General features: G+C 44.3%; 1 protein-coding gene across 12 annotated transcripts in view; it reads right to left on the reverse strand.

Annotated features, from left to right (window-relative positions):
• ctbp1 (C-terminal binding protein 1) overlaps nt 1–24,380 on the reverse strand; it is a 365,789-nt gene that overhangs the window by 209,093 nt on the left and 132,316 nt on the right. For 2 of the 12 annotated variants that reach the window (XM_068029491.1, XM_068029472.1), the window contains exon 1: nt 23,864–23,930. The exons of 8 other annotated variants lie outside the window; for them this stretch is intronic. In XM_068029491.1, coding sequence (XP_067885592.1) covers nt 23,864–23,870 — 7 coding nt within the window. In that variant the 5' untranslated portion in view covers nt 23,871–23,930. Of the gene's footprint in view, nt 1–23,335; nt 23,410–23,863; nt 23,945–24,380 lie in introns of those variants that run through there. 2 more of the 12 variants (XM_068029432.1, XM_068029440.1) reach the window with 2 other exon arrangements.

Raw genomic sequence — 24,380 nt, forward strand, 5'->3', positions numbered from 1 at the left:
AGTAGGCCATTCAGCCCCTCGAGCCTCCTCCGCCATTCAACTAGATCATGGCTGATCTGCTACCTCAATGCCATTTTCTCGCACTATCCCCATATCCCTGGATAGCGTCAATATCTAGAAAGCTATTAATCTCTGTCTTGAATATACTCGATGACTGAATCTCCACAGCCCTCTGGGGTAGAGAATTCCAAAGATTCACCACTCTCTGAATGAAGAAATTGCTCCTCATTTCAGTCCTAAATGGCCTCTTATTCTGAGACTGTGTCCCCTGATTCCAGACTCCCAGGGGAATCACCCTTCCTGCATCCACCCTGTTGAGCTCTCAAGGTGCCTTTTACCGTGGCTGGAGCCCTCCTGCCATGTTCTCTCCTGATTCCAATTTGCAGTGTGATTTTGGAGTCGTGCAGAGCACAGTGCCTGTTTCGTTTAAAGTGATAAAATTATGAATGCCTGAAGCTCCAGTCAATAGGTAAACGAGTTCAGAGAAGGTATAAGAGGATTTGGAACAACTACAAACTGGAATCATTTATTAAAAAATGAACTTTCCAAATTTTAGAGCTGGTTAAAATCTCCCTGCAGTTTAAATCAGACCCACTCCAGTCTTGGTGTCCTTGCCGGAAGCAGGACTCACAACTGAGCTTCTCATCCCACTCAATGGCACACGTGTACTTTAGCGTACACACCATTCATTTGGCAACTTCACCGCCTTACGGCGTATGCTAACTAAAGAACAAATACTAATTAGAAAATCAGGAAAATATGGGCTAAGTTATCAACAGCAGTTGATAAGGGAAGGTGGTGGTGTAGTGGTATTGTCACTGGACTAGTGCCTAAAAACCCAGGCTACTGCTCTGGGGACATGGGTTCGAATCCCACCATGACAGATGGTCAAATTTGAATTCAATTAATCTGGGAATTAAAAAGTTAGTCTAATGGTGACCATGAAACCATAATCAATTGTTGCAAAAACCCATCTGGTTCACTGCCGCCTTTTAGGGAAGGAAATCGCTGTCCTATTCCACAAACGACTAAAAAAAAAAGCGAGATCTGTGCACTGGACAGTGAAATTTACGTCAATCTCACCATCACAGGAAAGTCTAGGCAAACAAAGTGAGCACAAGTACGTAATATTATTTATAAACACACACTCCTGATTTATTTGATTTAGGGTGGATTTTAAGGGAAATCCTATTTTGGGGTCAGCAGACATGTCAACTCTTGCAAAATTGATTGCGAGAGTCACGATGTCCCAGTCAAATGCAGCCTTACTCGTGATCTCACGAGATGGCTGCAGAAACTCGGGATTTTTCTTCCGCTGTGGAAATAGAACTGACCACCTCAGATACTGCTCAATAGTGAAGTAAGTGCGTGCCAGCAGCATGGCTGCTTATTGGCTACTCGGTGCATGGTCAGAAAGGGAAGGAAAATAAGTTACACTGCCACCAGCTCCCTCATTCCCAGCTGTTTGTACTGTAAAACAGCTATAGCTGCGCTGGGACTGCCCCCCTTCCTTCGCCATCAGAGGGGAGGGTGTGGGAGAAAGGGAAACTGAGCTGCTTATCCTAATAAGCAAGGGGGTTATAGGTTATCGGGAGTAGGCGGGAATGTGGAGTCGAGGTTACATCAGATCAGCCATAAACTTAGTGAATGGTGGAGCAGGCTCGAGGGGCCGAGTGGCCTCCTGCTGTTCCTAATTCGTATGTTCGTATCTTGATAAGCACATCACTTTGCGTGCCAGTCATTTACACACCGCTCACCCCGTGCGTGAGTGACAAAATCAAACTGCTGTTAAACCCTGTATGTGATGGACCCGTGCAAATTCAAAGGTCAGGATTTTGTTGCAGGATTGCTGAAACCATAAAATTACAGCATCTATGCAAATACAGCCCTAGTGGTTTTAGGGTTGGCAATTCTGGTTCAATGTGTTCCTTCCTGGAGGCAAACTGATGAGACGTCCAATCACCTGATGTGTGGTTAAATGACACAAACAAATGAATTGTAAAGATTAGTTTTGCTGTACTTGAATGTCTTTGCTCATTGCTTTGGGTATTGTTTCTTCAGACATGACAACTCTTGTGAATTGATCCGCCTCTCTACTGATCTCACGAGAGGGCTCTTAAAAAACTAGGGACTTTTAATTGTCCTTCTCCATACGCACACCCGATCAGTCATGCACATGCCTAGATTCTAGAGTGCCAATGGACAGGAAACCAAAGTGGGGTCCGCTGCAGCATTGCTGAGCCTGGAACCTGAACTGATTGACACGGAGGTATTTTACACTACGTGCTGACACTCTGTGAGAGTTAGAGTGTTGGAGGTTATGGTCCCAAAGTTTGTGCTGGAGCCAGAGAGAAAGTGTGTCAGCGGATTTGGGACCCACAGCACTGTCACACAGAACAGGAAAGAGGCCTTGAGGAAGAGGAGGGACTCGGAGTCCCGGGCTCATTCATACAAAATAGCCGGGGAGACCCTGGTATCGAGCAGCCAGGTGCTGCACCCTGATGCCCCGGATTGGCTGGGGGTTGGGGAAAAGAGACAGGGTGAGAGGGAGACCCCTGTTCAGAGTCCCACTGTGAGTTGGGGGAGTGGGGGGGGGGGGGGGTGGGAAAGGAGGCTACTGAGCCTTCTAGGAGAGACTCCCATAGACCCCCACTAGGAGACCTCAAATGAAAGGAAGCGATTGAGCCTTCCAAGACAGACCACCATTGGTGGGAGCAAGCCTGATGTTTGGACATCTCCATTAGCTCGAGGGGTCCAAACCAGCCATTACACCCCTCATTAAATCAATGCAAGGGGCCAAATGTCCATCTTTGGCTGCCAATCTGAACACCAGAACAGTAGCCTGACTAGTTCTTGGGTCAGACATTCTTCAGGCATTGTTAGGATGCAGGATGTTAGGCCCTGAAATTAGGCCCTGTTATGCCCAAAGGGGAAGTAATATAGTTTTTGAAAAGAACTCTGTTTTTCCAAATCCCTAATTTTAAGAGTTTGCTTCTTGAGGAGATAAGAGTAATGCCAATCCAACTGTCAGTGGTAGCATTCACAGCAGGAGTCAGAAACTCATGGACTCCACCACTACAGAGACTTAACCCCATAATCTAGGCTGACACTGCAATGCAGTAGTGAAGAATGCTGCACTGTTGGAGGTACCATCTTATGGATGAGATGCTAAACCAAAGCTCCCTATGCCCCCTCAGCTGGGCATAAAAGTTCCTATAGCATTATGTGAAGACCAGTGGGGGTTATTCCTGGTGCACTGGCCAATGTATGTCCATCAACCCACATCACTAAAACAGATTATCTGGCTGTTTTCAGTGGGACCTTGGCTGTACCTGAATTCCTAACTATACTTGAAAAAGTTCTTAACCTCAGGACACCCCAAAGCCAAGTTTGAAAAGGTGCTTCAGAAGAACAAGTTCAGGAACTAATATTGACTAATAGCTTACGAAGAAAGATCGTGTCTGTATCCTTTTCGACTTAACTCAAAAAGGAATTTAATTGCTAATTCAAAGCCCATCCAGCTTGCAGCAAAACAATCTTTTTTTCTCATTCATGGGATGTGGGCATCACTGGTTATGCCAGCATTTATTGCCCATCCCTAATTGCTCTTGAGAAGGTGGTGGTGAGCTGCCTTCTGGAACCACTGCAATCCATATGAAGTAGGTACACCCACAGTGCTGTTAGGAAGGGAGTTCCAGGATTTTGACCCAGCGACAGTGAAGGAACGGCGATATAGTTCTAAGTCAGGATGGTGTGTGACTTGGAGGGGAACTTGCAGGTGGTGATGTTCTCATGCATCAGCTGCTCTTGTCCTTCGAGGTGATAGAGGTTGCGGGTTTGGAAGGTGCTGTCAAAGGAGCCTTGGTGCGTTGCTGCAGTGCATATTGTAGATGGTACAGACTGCTGCCACTGTGCATCGGTGGGGGAGGGAGTGAATGTTTGTAGATGGGGTGCCAATCAAGCGGGCTGCTTTGTTCTGGATGGTGTCGAGCTTCTTGAGTGTTGTTGGAGCTGCATACATCCAGGCAAGTGGAGAGTATTCCATCACACTCCTGACTTATGCCTTGCAGATGGTGGGCAGGCTTTGGGGAGTCAGGTGGTGAGTTACTTGCCTCAGGATTCCGAGCCTCTGACCTGCTCTTGTAGCCACGGTATTTATATGGCAACTCTAGTTCAGTTTCTGATCAATGGTAGCCCCTAGGATGTGGTTAGTGGGGGATTCAGCGATGGTAATTTAGATTTAGATTTAGAGATACAGCACTGAAACAGGCCCTTCGGCCCACCGAGTCTGTGCCAACCATTAACCACCCATTTATACTAATCCTACACTAATCCCATATCCCTACCACATCCTCACCTGTCCCTATATTCCCCTACCACCTACCTATACTACGGGCAATTTTATAATGGCCCATTTACCTATCAACCTGCAAGTCTTTTGGCTGTGTGAGGAAACCGGAGCACCCGGAGAAAACCCACGCAGACACAGGGAGAACTTGCAAACTCCACACAGGCAGTACCCAGAATTGAACCCAGGTCGCTGGAGCGGTGAGGCTGTGGTGCTAACCACTGCGTCATTGAATGTCAAGGGGAGGTGGTCATTGCCTGGCACTAGTGTGGCGCAAATGTTACTTGCCACATCAGCCCAAGCCTGGATATTGTCCAGGTCTTGCGGCATTTCTACACGGACTGCTTCAGTATTTGAGGAGTTGCGAATGGTGCAGAACATTGTGCAATTTCAGCGAACATCCCCACTTCTGAGCTTATGATCGAAGGAAGGTCATTGATGAAGCAGCTGAAGATGGTTGGGCCTAGGACACTACCCTGAGGAACTCCTGCAGTGATGTCCTGGAGCGGAGATGATTGACCTCCAACAACCACAGCGATCTTCCTTTGCGCTAGGTATGACTCCAACCAGCACAGAGTTTTCCCCCCCCCGATTTCCATTGACTCCAGTTTTGCTTGGGCTCCTTGTTGCCATGCTCTGTCAAATGCTGCCTTGCTGTCAAGGGCAGTCACTCTCACCTCACCTTTTGAGTTCAGCTCTTTTGTCCATGTTTGAACCAAGGCTGTAATGAGGTCAAGAGCTGATGGCCCTGGCAGAACCCAAACTGAGCGTCACTGAGCAGGTTGTTGCTAAGCAAGTGCTGCTTGATGGCACTGTTGATGACACCTTCCATCACTTTACTGATGATTGAGGATAGACTGATGGGGCGGTAATTAGCCGGGTTGGACTTGTCCTGCTTTTTGTGTACAGGACAGACCTGGGCAATTTTCCACATTGCAGGGTAGATGCCAGTGTTGTAGCTATACTGGAACAGCTTAGCTAGGGGTGCGGCAAGTTCTGGAGCATAGCTCTTCAGTACTATTGCCAGAACCCATAGCCTTTGCAGTATCCAGTGCCTTCAGCGGTTTCTTGATATCATGCGGAGTGAATCGAATTGGCTGAAGTCTGGCATCTGTAATGCTGGGGACTTCAGGAGGGGGCCGAGATGGATTATCAACTCGGCACTTCTGGCTGAAGACTGTTGCAAATGCTTCTGCCTTATCTTTCGTACTGATGTGCTGGGCTCCTCCATCATTGAGGATGGGGATATTTGTGGAGCCACCTCCTCCAGTTAGTTGTTTAATTGTCCACCACCATCCACGACTGGATGTGGCAGGACTGCAGAGCTTAGATCTGATCCATTGGTTATGGGATCGCCTAGCTCTGTCTATTGCATGCTGCTTACGCAGTTTGGCATGCAAGTAGTCCTGGGTTGTAGCTTCACCAGGTTGACACCTCTTCATTGAACCAGGGTTGGTCTCCTGGCTTGATGGTAATGGTAGAGTGGGGGATATGACAGGCCATGAGGTTACAGATTGTGGTTGAGTACAATTCTGCTGCTGCTGATGGCCCACAGAGCCTCATGGATGCCCAGTGTTGCATTGCTAGATCTGTTCGAAATCTATCCCATTTAGCACGGTGATAGTGCCACACAACACGATGGACGGTATCCTCAATGTGAAGGCGGGACTTCGTCTCCACAAGGACTGTGCGGTGGTCACTCCTACCAATACAGTCATGGACAGAAGCATGTGCGGCAGGCAGATTGGTGAGGACAAGGTCAAGTATGTTTTTCCCTCGTGTTGGTTCCCCCACCACCTGCCGCAGACCCAGTCTAGCAGCTATGCCCTTTAGGACTCGGCCAGCAGTGGTGCTACCGAGCCACTCTTGGTGATGGACATTGAAGTCCCCCACCCAGAGTACATTTTGTGCCCTTGCCACCCTGAGTGCTTCTTTCAAATGGTGTTCAACATGGAGGAGTACTGACTCATCATCAGCTGAGGGAGGGTGGTAATCAGTCGGAGGTTACCTTGCCCATGTTTGACCTGATGCCATGAGACGTCATGGGGTCCGGAGTCAATGTTGAGGACTCCCAGGGCATCTCCCTCCCTACTGTGTACCACTGTCCCACCATCTCTGCTGGGTCTGTCCTGCCGGTGGGACAAGACATACCCAGGGATAGTGATTGCAGTGTCTGGGATATTGTCTGTCAGGTATGATTCCGTGAGTATGACTATGTCAGACTGTTGCTTGACTAGTCTGTGGGACAGCTCTCCCAACTTTGGCACAAGCCCCCAGATGTTAGTAAGGAGGACTTTGCAGGGTCGACAGGGCTGGGTTTGCCGTTGTCGTTTCCGGTGCCTAGGTCGATGCCGGGTGGTCCGTCCAGTTTCATTCCTTTTCATTGACTTCGTAGCAGTTAGGTACAACTGAGTGGCTTGCTCGGCCATTTCAGAGGGCATGTAAGAGTTAACCACATGGCTGTGGGTCTGGAGTCACACGTAGGCCAGACCAGGTAAGGACAGCACATTTCCTTCCCTAAAAGGGTATTAGTGAACCAGATGGGTTTTTACAACAATCGACAAACTAGCTTTTAATTCCAGATTTATTAATTACATTCAAATTCCAGCTTCTGCTGTGGTGGGATTCGAACCCATCTCTCCAGATCAATACCCTGGGTCTCTGGGTTACTAGTCCAGTGATAATACCACGACGCCACCGCCTCTTCCTTTTTGCATCATTCAGCTAATTTTATAGGATCACATGTGAAGAAATGCATTCTTGAGTTTTGAAAGCTTAGACAACTGGGACAACCAGCATATAGGCTCTGGGGCACACCCATTCCTCAGACAAAACTAGAGTACTGATTATTACAAAAACATTGTTTAAGCGACAGGTAACGCTACATCCTGGCATCCCACACACCAAACTACGCATTGATTTACACACATAGGTTTTTAACCCAGTCAACCTTGCAAAGTCCTCTTCACTAACATCTGGAGGACTTGTGCCAAAATTGGGAGAACTGCTCCACAGACTAGACAAGCAACAGCCTGAAATAGTCATACTCTGGTACTTTAGACATGCCCTTGACATTCAATGGCATTAGCATCACTGGGGCATAGAGTATAAAAATTGGCAAGTCACGTTGCAGCTGCACAGAACCTTAGTTAGGCCACACTTAGAATATTGCATGCAATTCTGGTCGCCACACTACTAGAAGGACGTGGAGGCTTTGGAAAGGGTACAGAGGAGGTTTACCAGGATGTTGCCTGGTCTGGAGGGCATTAGCTATGAGGAGAGGTTGGAAAAACTCGGATTGTTTTCACTGGAACGACGGAGGTGGAGGGGCAACATGATAGAGGTTTACAAAGTTATGAGCGGCATGGACAGAGTGGATAGTCAGAAGCTTTTTCCCAGGGTGGAAGAATCAGTTACTACGGGACATAAGTTTAAGGTGAGAGGGGCAAAGTTTAGAGGGGATGTGCGAGGCAAGTGTTTTACACAGAGGGTGGTGAGTGCCTGAAACTTGCTGCCAGGGGAGGTGGTGGAAGCAGATACGATAGCGACGTTTAAGAGACATCTTGACAAATATATGAATAGGAAGGGAATAGAGGGATATGGGCCCCGGAAGTGCAGAAGGTGTTAGTTTCGGCAGGCATCAAGATTGGCGCAGGCTTGGAGGGCCGAATGGCCTGTTCCTGTGCTGTCCTGTTCTTTGAAATCCCACACTATCAAAATCCTGAGGGTTACCACTCACCAGAAACTGAACTGGAATTGCCACATAACACTGTGGCTACAACAGAGCCTGGGAATTCTGCAGTGGGAAACTCACCTCCTGTTGCCCCCAATGCCTGTCCACCATCTACAAGGCATAAGTTAGGATGGAATACTCTCCACTTGCTTGGATGACTGCAGCTCCAACATTCAGGAAGCTTGACACCATCCAGGACAAAGCAGCCTGCTTTTGATTGGCACCCGATCCACCACCTTCACTCCCTCAACCACCAGTGCACCATGACTGCAGTGTATACCATCTACAAGATGCACTACAGCCACTTGCCAAAGCTCCTCTGACAGCAGCAACCAAACCCATGACCTTTACCACCATGAAGGGCAAAGGCGTATGGCAACATCATCCCATACAAATTCACCTCAAAAATCACACACCACCTTGACATCAAAGTATATCATTCCTAAACAAAAACAAGAAATGCTGGATTCACTCAGCAGGTCTGGCAGCATCTGTGGAAAGAGAAGCAGAGTTAACGTTTTGGGTCAGTGACCCTTCTTCGGAAGTGACAAATATTAGAAAAGTCACAGATTATAAACAAGTGAGGTGGGGGTTGGGAAAGAGATAACAAAGGAGAAGGTGCAGATTGGACCAGGCCACATAGCTGACCAAAAGGTCACGGAGCAAAGGCAAACAATATGTTAATGGTGTGTTGAAAGACAGAGCATTAGTACAGATTAGGTGTGAATATACTGAATATTGAACAGCAGCAAGTGCAAACCTGAAGAAAAACAATCTGAAAAAAACAGTGGGTAAGTAAACTGAACAAACTAAGATGAAATGAAATAAATGCAAAAAAAGATTGTAAAAAATGTAAAAAGGAATGTTTTTTTCAGGTTGTTTTTCTTCAGGTTTGCACTTGCTGCTGTTCAATATTCAGTATACTCACACCTAATCTGTACTAATGCTTTGTCTTTCAACACACCATTAACATATTGTTTGCCTTTGCTCCGTGACCTTTTGGTCAGCTATGTGGCCTGGTCCAATCTGCACCTTCTCCTTTGTTATCTCTTGCCCAACCCCCACCTCACTTGTTTATAATCATTGACTTTTCTAATATTTGTCAGTTCCGAAGAAGGGTCACTGACCCGAAACGTTAACTCGGCTTCTCTTTCCACAGATGCTGCCAGACCTGTTGAGTGAATCCAGCATTTCTTGTTTTTGTTTCAGATTTCCAGCATCCGCAGTATTTTGCTTTTATATATCATTCCTAAACTTGTCACTAAATCAAACTCCTGGAGCCCCCTACCCAACATCATTGTGGGTGTACTTCCAATGCATGAACTATAGTGGTTCACCAACACCTTCTCAAGGGCAATAAATGCTGCCCTTGCCAGCAACGCCCAGATCCTGAGAAGCAATTTAAAAAACCAAGACGAGAACATACAAAACGTTGTCAGGAGACTTCTGCTCTGATGGGTTGAACTTCTGTAAGTCATCCCTAACACTTATGATAGATGTCTAGAATACAAATCACAATTATTCCCAATATGGAGATATGGGTGATCATAATCTTACTGCCATAGGTTAATTCGACGCCTCCGATCTGATGTTACTATGTTGCCGTGGTGATTTACTGTCCTTAACCAGCTACCCTGAGATCACATTTCAACCACCACCAGATCTGGTCAATTTTTGGTTCACACCAGGGAAATGGCCATGAAAACTTCCAAAGTGTCGTAAAAAGTTTGTCTAGTGTTTTACAAAGAACAGATCCTCTTTTAGCGACTCCACTCTCACATTTCCTTGAGTTGTCATGTCCTTTGACTTGATTTAGCAAGTCATGCAGTTTAAATACAAGTGCTTTAAAAAGGTCTCCAACCATCTCTTCCAAACAACTGTTATGAAGGTGCTTCCATTACTAATATGGTTTTTGAGGACTTATGTTTAAAAGATTGTGGAAATTGATTCATTTGAAAGACAAGAGATTCCATAGATGCTGGACTTCTTTTTAAAAAAAAAAAAACGTCACTGGAAGGACACCAGATTTTTTTTTTTTAATAAACTTACTGGAAGAGACAATGAAGGCTTAACAAATATAAAAAGAGCCTTGCTGGCTATTGGAGTTGTTTACAGAGAAGTCACATGTCCAGGTTTATGTTGGTCAGGAGTTTTAGGGTTTCTGACTTGGGGCTTGGACGGTTTTGAAAGTCAGTTTGGGGTAAGCCTGCTAAGAGAGAGAAGCCACCAGCTTATCCTTTTCCATCTCTGAGAAACCCTGAGAATCCAGTGTGAGAATTGGAGAAACTAATGCTGCATTTCTCCTGAAAAGCCTGCCAGACTAATCCTCGACGTTGCCTCAAAAGAACTGCTCCAGAAAGATCCCAGTGACAGCTGTCTCCATGTACCTGGACTCCAGACAAAAGGACTATTTGGGAAAATTCCCTGTCTTATCCTTTTTGTTCAAGAATTAACAAGTATTTCGTCAATTTTTATTTGTCTTTTTGTAAGAGAAAACGTCTTTTTTCTTTAACCTTGTGCGCGCGCGCGCGCGCGTGCACGTTGTAATATTTTAGAAGGGAATATATTTCTACTTTCATATTTCAAACTGTTAAAGCTTTGCATCTTTACTGAATGGGTCTGGTTTTATAATAAATTGATAATTTTGTTGTTTATTAAAGAAACCTGGTTGGCGGATTTTTATTCTGAAACTAGCAGAAATAAAGTATAATTGGCCATATTGGTAACTGGGTAAAACATTTAAATATATGTTGTGACCCATAGAGAAGTGGAACTAGAGAAAGACAATGCATTCCTCCAGCCTTGGTTGTAACACAGGTGATAATTGTGAATGCAGCAGAGACCAAATAAAAGGATTATTTTAAAGGCAAGAATAACCAGAGCAGCCAATAAGTCATCTCGATTAAAATGCTAGAGATATAACTTTTTGCCCTATGTGTACACCAAAGAAAATTTCTTGCCACCAAGGTATCTTTTCTTTAATTATTACTGGGCCCATGTAATCGTGGGTTTTCGCCGGGTGCTCCGGTTTCCTCCCACCGCCAAAAGACTTGCAGGTGATAGGTAAATTGGCCATTGTAAATTGCCCCTAGCGTAGGTGGTAGGGAATATGGGATTACTGTAGGGTTAGTACAAATGGCTGGTTCTTGGTCGGCACAGACTCGGTGGGCCGAAGGGCCTGTTTCAGTGCTGTATCTCTAAATAAATAAATAAATTTGTGTGTGAGGTTCTTCATCTCTTATGCCTCCAATAACTCAGTTCTAATAGCCAAGCATGTATTAATGATAGCCAGATATTAAGCTTGTCAACTACTTTCTTGTTTACACACTATTGGAACCCATGTCATGAACTTATACATCCACAGTCTTAAATAAAGGTTTGATAGGTACCAAAACTAGAGAAACCGCTGGACCCCTGAAATCTTGAAAATCTCCCAGCATCCTTCTTAATATAGAACCATATAGAAAGATTGCCCAGCAAATCAAATGACTGACCACTAGTTTATACCATTCTTGGTTCAGGACTTTCCCAAAAGAATTGCTGTGTGCAGGCTTCTATTATGTAACTTCCTCTTATAAGATATGCTGTTATCAAGAGGCGAAACAAGCTCGCTTTGGTATTCCATATATGGAAACTGATTTATATTTATTACAATCAGTACCATCGATTGTTGGAGATGCACTGTAGAATCATAGAATAGTATGGCACAGAAAGGGGCCATTTAGCTCATCAGTCCGCACCGACTCTTTCGAACAGCAATCTAGTTCATCCCATTTCGCTGCTCTTTCCCCACATCCCTGCAATTTTTTTCTCCAAGTATTTATGCAATTCTTGACTGAACACTACTATTGACTTTGTATCAACCACCAAATCCTAACCACACATTGCGTTAAAAAAGGTTTTTCACCAGTGTTACCTCTTCTGCAATTGTCTCAATTTTATAACCTGAAAACACTACTGATTTTATAAGGTATGATCATCAACTTCAGAACTGTATGTTTATTAAATGAGAGTATAATTAGAATTGCCAACATGAGGTCACAGTGACATAACACAATAATTCCATTTTTAGGATCAGAAAGCTTACAATTCATTGCCTTGGAATGTGTGTTCATACTCAAGTATTTCCCATAACTTCCAGACAAACATCAACTTAGCCATAACAAAAAAAAAAATTTTTAAATCTGCAGCATTCTTCTTTTCATTAGCCTTCTATATGGAAGAGAATTGACTTGCATTTAGTTAACAACCGTGTCAAGCCCATGTCATAGAATCATAGAGAGATACAGCACTGAAACAGGCCCTTTGACCCACCGAGTCTGAGCTGACCATCAACCACCCATTTATACTAATCCTACAAGGGGAGAGCCAACTGTGAAATAGCCCTGACAACCAATTTTACCTGCAGCACCTGTGGAAGAGTCTGTCACTCTCGTATTGGCCTTTATAGGCGCTGCTCCACAAACCACTGACCACCTCCAGGCGCTTACCCATTGTCTCCCGAGACAAGGAGGCTAAAGAAGAAGACGACATTAATCCCATATTCCCTACCATATCCCCACCTCTCAATTCTCCTACCACCTACTTACACTAGGGGCAATTTACCCATCAACTTGCAAGTTTCTGGCGGTGGGAGGAAATCGGAGCACCCGGCGGAAACACAAATAGTCACAGGGAGAACTTGCAAACTCCGCACAGGCAGTACCCAGAACCGAACCCGGGTTTCTGGAGCTGTGAGGCTGCGGTGCTAACCACTGCGCCACTGTGTCGTCCCAAAGCACTTCACAACTAACTAAGTTCTTTTGAAGAAGCCAGTCATTGTTTCTTTTGGGCCTCCTTATCTCGAGAGACAATGGATACGCGCCTGGAGGTGGTCAGTGGTTTGTGAAGCAGCGCCTGGAGTGGCTATAAAGGCCAATTCTGGAGTGACAGGCTCTTCCACAGGTGCTGCAGAGAAATTTGTTTGTTGGGGCTGTTGCACAGTTGGCTCTCCCCTTGCGCCTCTGTCTTTTTTCCTGCCAACTACTAAGTCTCTTCGACTCGCCACAATTTAGCCCTGTCTTTATGGCTGCCCGCCAGCTCTGGCGAATGCTGGCAACTGACTCCCACGACTTGTGATCAATGTCACACGATTTCATGTCGCGTTTGCAGACGTCTTTATAACGGAGACATGGGCGGCCGGTGGGTCTGATACCAGTGGCGAGCTCGCTGTACAATGTGTCTTTGGGGATCCTGCCATCTTCCATGCGGCTCACATGGCCAAGCCATCTCAAGCACCGCTGACTCAGTAGTGTGTATAAGCTGGGGATGTTGGCCGCTTCAAGGACTTCTGTGTTGGAGATATAGTCCTGCCACCTGATGCCAAGTATTCTCCGAAGGCAGCGAAGATGGAATGAATTGAGACGTCGCTCTTGGCTGGCATACGTTGTCCAGGCCTCGCTGCCGTAGAGCAAGGTACTGAGGACACAGGCCTGATACACTCGGACTTTTGTGTTCCGTGTCAGTGCGCCATTTTCCCACACTCTCTTGGCCAGTCTGAACATAGCAGTGGAAGCCTTACCCATGCGCTTGTTGATTTCTGCATCTAGAGACAGGTTACTGGTGATAGTTGAGCCTAGGTAGGTGAACTCTTGAACCACTTCCAGAGCGTGGTCGCCAATATTGATGGATGGAGCATTTCTGACATCCTGCCCCATGATGTTCGTTTTCTTGAGGCTGATGGTTAGGCCAAATTCATTGCAGGCAGACGCAAACCTGTCGATGAGACTCTGCAGGCATTCTTCAGTGTGAGATGTTAAAGCAGCATCGTCAGCAAAGAGGAGTTCTCTGATGAGGACTTTCCGTACTTTGGACTTCGCTCTTAGACGGGCAAGGTTGAACAACCTGCCCCCTGATCTTGTGTGGAGGAAAATTCCTTCTTCAGAGGATTTGAACGCATGTGAAAGCAGCAGGGAGAAGAAAATCCCAAAAAGTGTGGGTGCGAGAACACAGCCCTGTTTCACACCACTCAGGATAGGAAAGGCCTACAGAGGATAAGGGTCGGAATTTTACGCCGCCGCAGCGGCGTTATAACATAGGAAAACGTGGCAACCAATTTGCATTCTGCAAGATCTCATGAACAACAATTAGATGAACCAATAATCAGATGCTGGTTTTCTGATATCTCAGTTAAAAGCTGATAGACTGAATAGGGATATAGGAGAATTGCAGAAAATGCTTGAAATACTCAGCAGGTCTGGAGGCATCTTGGGAGAGAGAAAGTTAAAATTTCAGGTCTGTGACGTTTCGTCAGAACGGCAAATGATGATGGGTCATCAACCTGAAACATTATCTCTGGGCAGGATTTTATCCTGCCCTTAAAGACAGGAAAGGAGGTGGGGTCCACACAACATGGCAACGAGTGGTGTCAGGCAGCATGCCCAATATTGTCCAAGCCCCCTGCCAGTTTCACCAGGATGGGGAAGGCCAAAACAGGCTTCCCGCCCAAGGCCAACTAACGCCCCCAACAGCCACTTAAGAGCAGCCTCCCACCTACGCTCCGGATTTACTGAAGTTAGAGGGGCCTGCCATCGCATGGTGGCACTGCCATTTTACGCCGTCTCCACGCCACCATCCGACCCGCTGCGGCGGCGTAATATTCCGACCCTTATCCTCTGTAGGCCTCCTGCAATACTGGCAGTGGCCATCGCCCCCCTGAGCTGCCAGCCCCTGACAGCAGGCAGTTAACTGACTGCCTGCTGTCAAGTTGGGGGTATGTAACAGGACCGGAGCGGGGTCTCCCCACTCCCACCCCCACCCTCTGACCTGCCACTGGGATAAAATCCCAGCCTCTTTTTCTCTCTCCAGAGGCCACCCGACCTGCTGAGAAAGAGCTCTTGTTGGTACAAGCATAGGTTGAGTAGCTTCAAGAAAGAAATGTAACCCAGCAAATCAAGAATCATGACCATCGACCCAATCAACTGACACAGTAAAATTATGGCAACCAATAAAAGTTTGTACAGTGTGAAACACGCACAATTTCAGAAGAGGCAGATTGAAACAAGTAGCAAAGGAACCAGATATAGGCAAAAATTACAGCACATACATTTTGTACCCTGTGCACAAAAGGTAATTTAATTCACACAGGAAACCACATCTGCAACTATTTGCATATAGTGTTAAACCAGTTCATTTTCATTTCCCGATACTGCAGGAACACTCAATTTTGTAGATTCTCAGCTCTCCTTTCAATTTCTGTCATCCAAAATCTGACCTCAAAATGCAAGCAAAACTTTATCAACTTAGTCAAATAAATAAAATCCAACCTCAAAAACCCTGCCTGCTGTGTAGTTAAGCTAAAATATACCACTCCCTCCACCACGGAATAAGATCGGACGGACCACCCAGCATCAATCTAGGCACCGGAAATAATAAAGGCACACTCTGCCCAGTCAACCCTGCAAAGTCCTCCTTGTTAACATCTGGGAACATATGCAAAAATTGACAGAGCTGTCCCACAGACTAGACAAGCAACAGCCTGACATAGTCATACTCACCGAACATACCTTACAGACAATGTGCCAGACACCACCATCACCATCACTAGGCAACTCCTTTCCACCAACAGGACAAACTCACCAGAGGCGGCAGCACAATGGTATACAAGCAGGAGGGAGTTGCTCTGGCAGTCCTCAACATTGACTCCACACCCCATGAAGTCTCATGGCATCAGGTCAAACATGGGCAAGGAAACCTCCTGCTGACTGCCACCTACAGCCCTCCCTCAACTGATGAATCAGTGTTTCTCCATGAAGAAGCAAAATGGGTAGAAAGGGCCCAGAATGTACTCTGGGTGGGGAACTTCAATGTGGCTCAGTAGCATCACCACTTACTGAGCCCTGAAGGACATATCTACCAGACTGGGCCTGCAGCAAGTGGTGAGAAAACCAGCAATGGAAAAACCTACTTGACCCAATCCTCACCAATCTACCTGTCAATGTCCAAAACAGCATTGGTAGGAGTAACAGTCCTTGTGGAGATGAAGCCCTGTCTTCACATTGAGGGTATCCACCAACGTTGTGTGGCATGTTAAATGGGATAGATTCAGAATAGATCTAGCAGCTCAAAACTGGGCATCCATGAGGTGCTTGGGGCTACCAGCAGCATTAGAATTGTATTCAAACACAATCTGTAACCATATAGCCCTACCTGATCCCTCACTGTACCATTACCATCATTCCAGGATATCAACCCTGGTGCAATGAAGAGTGCCAGTGGCAGCACCAAGCATACATAAAAATGAGATGCCAACTTGGTGAAGCTACAACACAGGAATACATGTATGCTAAACAGCAGAAGCAGCATGTGATAGACAGACCTAAGCGATCCCACAACCAACAGATCAGATCAAAGCTCTGCATCCTGCCACATCCAGTCATGAATGGTGGTGGACAATGAAACAATTAACTAGAGCAGAAGCCTCCACACAAACATCCGCATCCTCAATGATGGGGGAGCCGAGCACATCAGTGCAAAAAACAAGGCTGAAGCATTTGCAACCATCTTCAGCCAGAAGTGCCGAGAGGATGATCCACCTCAATCTCCTCCCCAGGTCCCCAGTATCACAGATGCCAGTCTTCAGCCAATTCAGTTCTCTCCACGTGAGATCAGGAAACGGCTGAAGGCACTGGATACAGAAAAGGCGATGGGCCCTGACAACATCCCAGCTGTAGTACAAGACTATTGCTCCAGAACTAGCCGCGCCCTAGCCAAGCTGTTCCAGTGCAGCTACAACACTGGCATCCACATGACAATGTGGAAAATTGCCCATGTCTTCTGCACAAAAATCAGGAAAAATCCAATAGTGTCAATTACCATCCCATCAGTCTACGCTCACTCATCAAAGTGAATGAAGGTGTCGTTGACACAGATATCAAGCAGCATTTACTCAGCAATACCCTGCTCACTGATGCTTAGTTTGAGTTCTGCCAGGGCCACTCGCCTTTTTTTTTAAATTCGTTCATGGGATATGGGAGTTGTTGGCTCGGCCACTATATATTGACCATCCCCAATAGCCCAAGAAGGTAGTGGTGAGCTGCCTTCATGAACCGCTGCAGTCTTTGTGGTGTCGGTACACCCTCAGTGCCGTTAGGAAGGGAGTTCCAGGATTTTGACCCAGAGACAGTGAAGGAATGGAGGGGAACTTGCAGGTGGTGGTGCTCCCAGCATCTGCTGCTCTTGTCCTCTAGGTGGTAGAGGTTGTGGGTTTGGACCTTATTACAGCCTTGGTCCAAACAAAAGGCAAAAGAGTGGAATTATAGAAGTGAAGTGAGAGTGACTGCCCTTGACATCAAGGCAGAACTTGACTGAGTGAGGCATCAAGGAGCCCGAGCAAAACTGGAGTCAATGATATTCAGGGGGATCTCTACTGGCTGAAGTCATACTTAGCACAAAGGAAGATGGTTGGGATTGTTGGAGACCAATTATCGCAGCCCCGAGACGTCGCTTCAGCGGTTCCTCGGGGCAGTATCCTAGGCCCAACCACCTTCAACTGCTTCAGCAATGACCTCCCTCTGGCACAAAAGTGATGTCCGTTCGTGACTGGTACTGAACACTGCTTTCCCAACTCCTCAGATTGTGAAGCAGTCCATGCTCACCTGCAGCAAGACCTGGACAACATTCAGGCTCGGGCTGATAAGTGCAAGTAATATTCGTGCCACACAAGTGCCGGACAATACCATTTCCCCTTCACACTCAATAGCATTACCATCACTGAAGCCCCCACCATCACCATTCTAGGGGTTAGCATTGACCAGACACTTAACTGGAGCAGCAATATAAATACTGTGGCTACGAGAGCAGGTCAGAGGCTTGGAATTCTGCGGCGAGTAACTCACCTCCTAACTCCCCAAAGCCTGCACACCATCTACAAAGCACAAGTCAGGAATGTGATGGCATACTTTCCACTTGCCTGGATGGGTGCAGCTCCAACAACATCCAGGACAAAGCAGCTCATTTGATTGGCACCCAATTCTCCACCGTAAACATTTACTCCCTCCACAACAGCACACAGTGGTAGCAGTGTGCACCATCTGTGAGATGCACTGCAGCAACTCGCCAAGGCTCCTTAGACAGCAACTTCCAAACCCACGACCTCTACCACCTAAAATGACAAGGACAGGAGACACACGGGAACACCACCACCTGCAAGTTTCCCTTCAAGTCACACACCATCCTGACTTGGAACTATATCGCCATTCCTTCACAGTTGCTGGATCAAAATCCTGGAACTCACTTCCTAACAGCACTGTGAGTGTACCTACACCACATGGACTGCAGCGGTTCAAGGCGGCACCACCACCTTCTCACGAACAATAATTGCTGGCCTTGCCTTTGAAGTGCGCCTGCCATGAACAACTAATAAAAACAATGTGGCTGCAATGTGTAACATCAAAAACATGGAAATAGGACTAGGCCATTTGTTCCCTCAAGCCTGATCTGCTGTTCAATAAGATCATGGCTGATCTACTTCAGTTACATCTTTCTACCCTATCCCATATTCATAGATTTTTAGATAGTAAGTGAATCCATCAATCCTTGACTTGAATTCAAAGACTGAGAATACATAGCCGGGTAGAGAATTCCAAAGGTTCGTAACTCTTTCAGTGAAGAAATTTCTCCTCATCTAATTCCTAAGTGGATGATCCCTTATCCAGAGACCAACCCCTAGTTCTAGATTTCCCGCCCAGGGATGACATTTTCACAGCTTCTATCCTGTCAAGCCCCTTAAGAATTTTATATGTTTTAATTAGATCACCTCTCATTCATCTAAACTCCAGGGAATTTAGGCCGAATCTACTCAACTTCGCCACATCGGACAGTCCCCTCATCCCAGAAATCAGCTTGGTGAAATTTCATTGCACTCCCAGGCAAGTATATTCTTTCTTAGGTCAGGAGACCAAAACTGTGCACATCACTCCAGGCGCAGTTTCACCAAGGCCCTAGACAATTACAGTAGGATTTCTTTACTCTTATACTCCAAGCCCATTGTAATAAAGGCTAACACATCATTTGCCTTCTTAATTTCTTGCTGTACCTGCATGTTAACTTTCTGTAACTCGTGTACAAGGTCACCCAGATCCCTCGGAATACCAACATTTCCCAGTCTTTCACCATTTAAAGACTATTATGCTTTTCTACTTTTCCTACTAAAGTGGATAACTTCACATTTCTCTACATTATATTCTATCTGCTTACCCACTCACTTAAACTGTCTAAATCCTATTTCAGCCTCTTTGTGCCCTCCTCACAGTTTACTTTGCCACCTAGCTTTGGATCAGCAAACTTGAATTCATTGCACATGGTTCATAAATCATTGAGATTGTAAATAGGCGAGGCCCAAGAACTGAGCCTTGCAGTAGTTACACTCGTTACAGCCTGCCAATCAGAAAATAATCTGATTTACTCCTACTCCGTCTTCTGTCTGTTAATCAGTCCTCAACCCATGCTACTACCCAAAATTCTAGAAGCCCTAATTTTGGGCAATAACCTCTTGGGTGACATTTTACCGAATGCTTTTTGAAAATCTAAACACACTACATTGACTGGTTTCCCCTTCATCCAACCTATTGGTTACAACCTCAAAACATTCTTCAAAGATTTGTCAAACATGATTTCCCTTTCATAAATCTGTGTTAACTCTGCCCAATCTACAAGGTGCACTGCAGCATCTCACCAAGGCTTCTTCAACAGCACCTCCAAACCCGTGACCTCTACCCCCTGGAAGGACATAGGAAAGCAGGTGCCTGGGAAGACCACCAGCTCCAAGTTCCACACCATCCTTTCTTCGAAAGGTATTGTTTTTCCTTCATTGTTGCTGGGTAAAAATCTCGGAACTCCCTCCCTAACAGCACTGTGGGATTACCTTCACCACATGCACTGCAGCAGTTCAAGGCAGCGGCTCACCACCACCAACTTCTCCAGGGCAATTAGGGATGGGTAATAAATGCTGGCCTAGCCAGTATTACCCACATCCTGTGAATGAATAAAAAAGAAACATGGGCCATTTACCACAATAGTGCTGATCATCATAAACCCCAAAGTAAAGATTCTTCTGCAAATTGCAATTTTAGTCACATGAAACACTTCATGAGAAACTCTTTTTATAATAAATATGTTCTGTGGCCTGCAAGGTCAAATGCAATTCCCTATCCATCTCTAATTTCCATGCAGATTTCCTCTATGTCGAGAATATATCAATGCAAATAAAATTGCAATTTTTCACACAGCACTGCCAAAGGAAGACTTCTATCTTAAATGGTTTAACTTTTGTTACATGATATATCACATGCAACTGATGGAGAAAATTCAGCCAACGAACCTTTAAAATGTTAGCATTACACAATAAAATTGATGCATCAGATCACCGAGGAAGTTACATACAGCTAGGTTGGTTCTCCCTCTTTCTTAGAATGTCAGTTAGTAAGAATAACACTAAATGTGAACACAACAGAAACAGATTAGATTGATAAATTTATCTTCATTCCAAAGAAAAATCAGAAGTGTCAAATTTTATACTACTTTTGGATACTTTTTTTTTTACTGCAGCCTTGAAGATCAATTCCTCTATTTGATGCAGGAACTGCAAAATGAATCACCTCATGACAAATCTTACACATCAGATGAATGATTTAATAAAGACAGGGGCATTATACTATGTAGTGCACAATGTATTATTCATGATGTGTTTAATCTGTCCTGTGCCTTTAAGGATATTCTGACGTCAACTACAGTTCACAAGATAGTAACAGATGTGGAAGCTCTTCCAACCCATCTAAATTCAGCCTCCCAGAAAGATCCTGAGGTCCTCCCATTGCAGCATCTAATTATTTCCAGGGTTGTTTTGCCTCCACAGCGCTGTCTGGAAGTCTATTCTATTCATTGATCACTCCTGCTTCCAATTCTAAAATTACTTTTTTCTGAATTAAACCAGTGGCTCTTCATCCTTCTCAGATAACGCAATTTTAAAAAAAAACACACTCCATGAATTTCCCTCTCCATTCTCTTAACTATTATGCCTCTACAAGATTACTTCCCATACCCATTTTCTTAGCTGAACAGCCTAGATTTCTCCCAAATTTCCTCATAACTCAGACCATAGAAAATCAAACTCGTGACTCTTCTCTACTGCCTCCAGCACTTAAATGTCCCCTTTGTTTTGGTGACGGATACTGGAAACAGAATTGAAGGTTCAGTCTGACCAAAGCACTCTCCAGTTTGATTATGACTTTCTCGAAGTTACGTTCTACTGTTTTGTCAATGTAGTTCAAAATTCTATTGGTTGTGTTGGTTGCTGCTCTGAATTGGTTGGAAAATTTTAGGTGTGACATCCAGAAAATCTTCTAAGATCTTGAACAACATCATTGTTAGCTATTTCAACACCATTCAAGAAATAGACGTCATGTTGATTTCTTTCCTATGTTGACAGGGAAGCTTGCAGATCAGGAGATGCCTATAGATTTCTGACTCAAGGTCAGAGAAAATATCACCGCTGTCTTTATATGACTTAAATCAAAAATACAACAAGCAGTTTGTTCCAGCGCTGATCCTAACTTTGTTCATTTTGACTTTCTAGTTTAAACTATTTAATAATCAACCAGCTCACACATAAACAACAGTATCAAATCCTGCCTGCATGGTATTTAGCTATTACAGCAGTCACTAAAATGCTGTGTTTTGCTATTGAGGGTGAAATATACAGAAATACTATTTGAAAGAATACAGCAAAAAAAAAAGATTTTTGTCAGCCCAGCAGTCTTGGCAAACCAAAACGTTTTTGTAAACACTAGTGCCATTTTCCACACGGAGCACATTTGTTTATTCAGCAATTTACTCTTCCTCCACAAAATCACATCTAAAAAGCACAAAGTCAATTTACTGGATATGATTAAACAACACAAGCATTTTCCCCAAATTTGAACTAAAGTTGTAGAAGTACACCTCCATTAGATAAATATATAATTTAAAAATGTTTACGCATGCACACTCACTAGAGTCATCACATGGAACAAATTTAAGCAACTGAAAATTTGTCTCTGCTGGCAGGTAAAAACTACTTCGGGGTTTACAGTGATATATGTCACACCTTTTAAAAACCTGCAATCCAATCCTTCATATATGTTTATCCTTTCTGGAATGTATACAGCATTACATAGATACATTCAGAAACCTAATACTGCTAGACTGAGAATGTTTTTTTTTTAATAGATATCTCAGTTCTAATTTTGGTCATTTACAAGGATTCTTTGGAAGTTAAAGTATATCATGCTACAACCCAAAGCTGGATGGAAGCCCTTGGCTTTATGCATCAACTAGCAAGGTAGAGATTGTTATTAAAATTTTCACAATTAAACAGAAATCAGCAGTCTTACAACTTCCAAATACAATTACAGAAAGACTACACGACACTGACATTATTTGTCCATTTTTCTGTGAAATGGACAATCTAAATGATAAAGTTTAAAAAGGGTTACATTTTAGGTCAGAGGAAACTTGATACTGTGCTGAACAGGAGATTCACTGGATGCCTGAACAAACAATGAGCCGAAATCAGCAGAATTATATTTAAGCAGCAACTACGCTTTTGTATTGCAAAAGGTCAAAGCACTCACTTAAATGAAATTACGGGCACAGTTTTCTTAAACACTGCACAACCAAAATATGTTTAAGAATCATAAATACAAATTTAAGTGACAAAGATATCAAACTAAAAATCTAATGTTTGCATTCCATTCTGCAACCTCAATATAAAGTCCTCTGGAAATGTCAAATGCACAGTCCATCTAAATTCACCATGAATTCATACTTTAATTTTTTTTAAAATAACATGCACAGAACCAGAACAGCTTTCCAATTGTGACGCCAGAACAGTAGGCTCTTTTTTTTTAAGCCCTATGGTAGTTTTACCTATACCTGCTATATGGGACAGATTATTTGACACACATCTCTATTTCCATTCGAGACAATCAGAAAGTATATTACTTACATATAAATGTAAAATTTATCTTTAATTCACATGGAATTACTTCAATAAAATGTAGCATATATAACAGCCTCACATTGTTTTTTTAAAAAAAAATTAGATTTTTTTAAAAATTCAGAAACAGGAAATACACATCAATCTGCATAATTTCAATGTAGTACTGTGCACACAAGCTTCAAATTTAAGTTAAAAACAGCCCCCAAAAATGTCAGGACTGGAATATTACAGCATTAACCTGTCTTTGATGGGAAAATCTCAGTATAAACTTCTACTGATCGGTCGTTGTACTGCATCAAACTCAGCCAAGTTATAAACAGTAAAGCATTCTGTTACAGCATCACAAAAAATCTCCAGACGCAAAATAACATCCCGACAGATGACACTACAGAAAGGGGCAGTATTCGCCAATGAGAGAATGAAAGATAAGCTGCCTGATTACAGTATGCTGATGATCTTGAACTTGCAGATCTCCCTCCCACCTTGAAAAATATGAAAACAAGGCTCTTGGCCTGTGTTTATTAAAAAATGCAGCCCAGCTCCTTCATCCTCTTATTTCATGCACAACCAGACATCAGCAGACGATCTGTGGCAACCCCACCCAAAAGCTTTTCAAAAGAATAAAATAAATCCACCCATCTTCAAATCACGTAACATAAAGCTCTTTTTCTTCCTCTTCCCCTCCCCACCCCTCTCTCAATACAAAGCTGCTACTGCCCTTCAGCTACACAGACTCCACAAGGAAGAATAAAACCAAGAGACAAACCTTGCATCCCCCACCTTCAGTTTGTACCAGAATTTACTTGAGCTGGTAAAAATATGCAGCAGGAAAAATAGGCCATGAAACCAATCACTGGGTACGGTGGCTTGAAACAAGCCAATCAGAGGCAGCTGTTATTGGAAACTGGCCAACCATATCATAGCTCATTACTCAGTCAGACAACTGCTTGCTCAGAGAGAGAGGCTGGGGGAGGGGCAGGGGAAAATAGGAAACAAAAACCCTACTCAGGAGATGGCTACTACAGTCATATCTCTTTGGCAGAATAATACACACAGCTAAAAAGGGACCTGATTATCTAGAAATACTAAAAAAAAAGGCTACTTGTCAAAACAGGGGGTTAGAAATAGGCTGTTAACAAACCCTTGAGATGAAACTAGATTATGTGCTGCAGTTCTCACTGTGTAAGTCATGGACAGCTCGCACATGAAACTGCATCTAGGTACTCCAGTTTCCTTTAAAAATGTCATGTTTATGTGAACAGTTGCAGGTATTACATCTGTAA

Source organism: Heterodontus francisci, chromosome 1 (genome assembly GCF_036365525.1).
Source record: "Heterodontus francisci isolate sHetFra1 chromosome 1, sHetFra1.hap1, whole genome shotgun sequence".
Classification (NCBI taxonomy): domain Eukaryota; kingdom Metazoa; phylum Chordata; class Chondrichthyes; order Heterodontiformes; family Heterodontidae; genus Heterodontus; species Heterodontus francisci.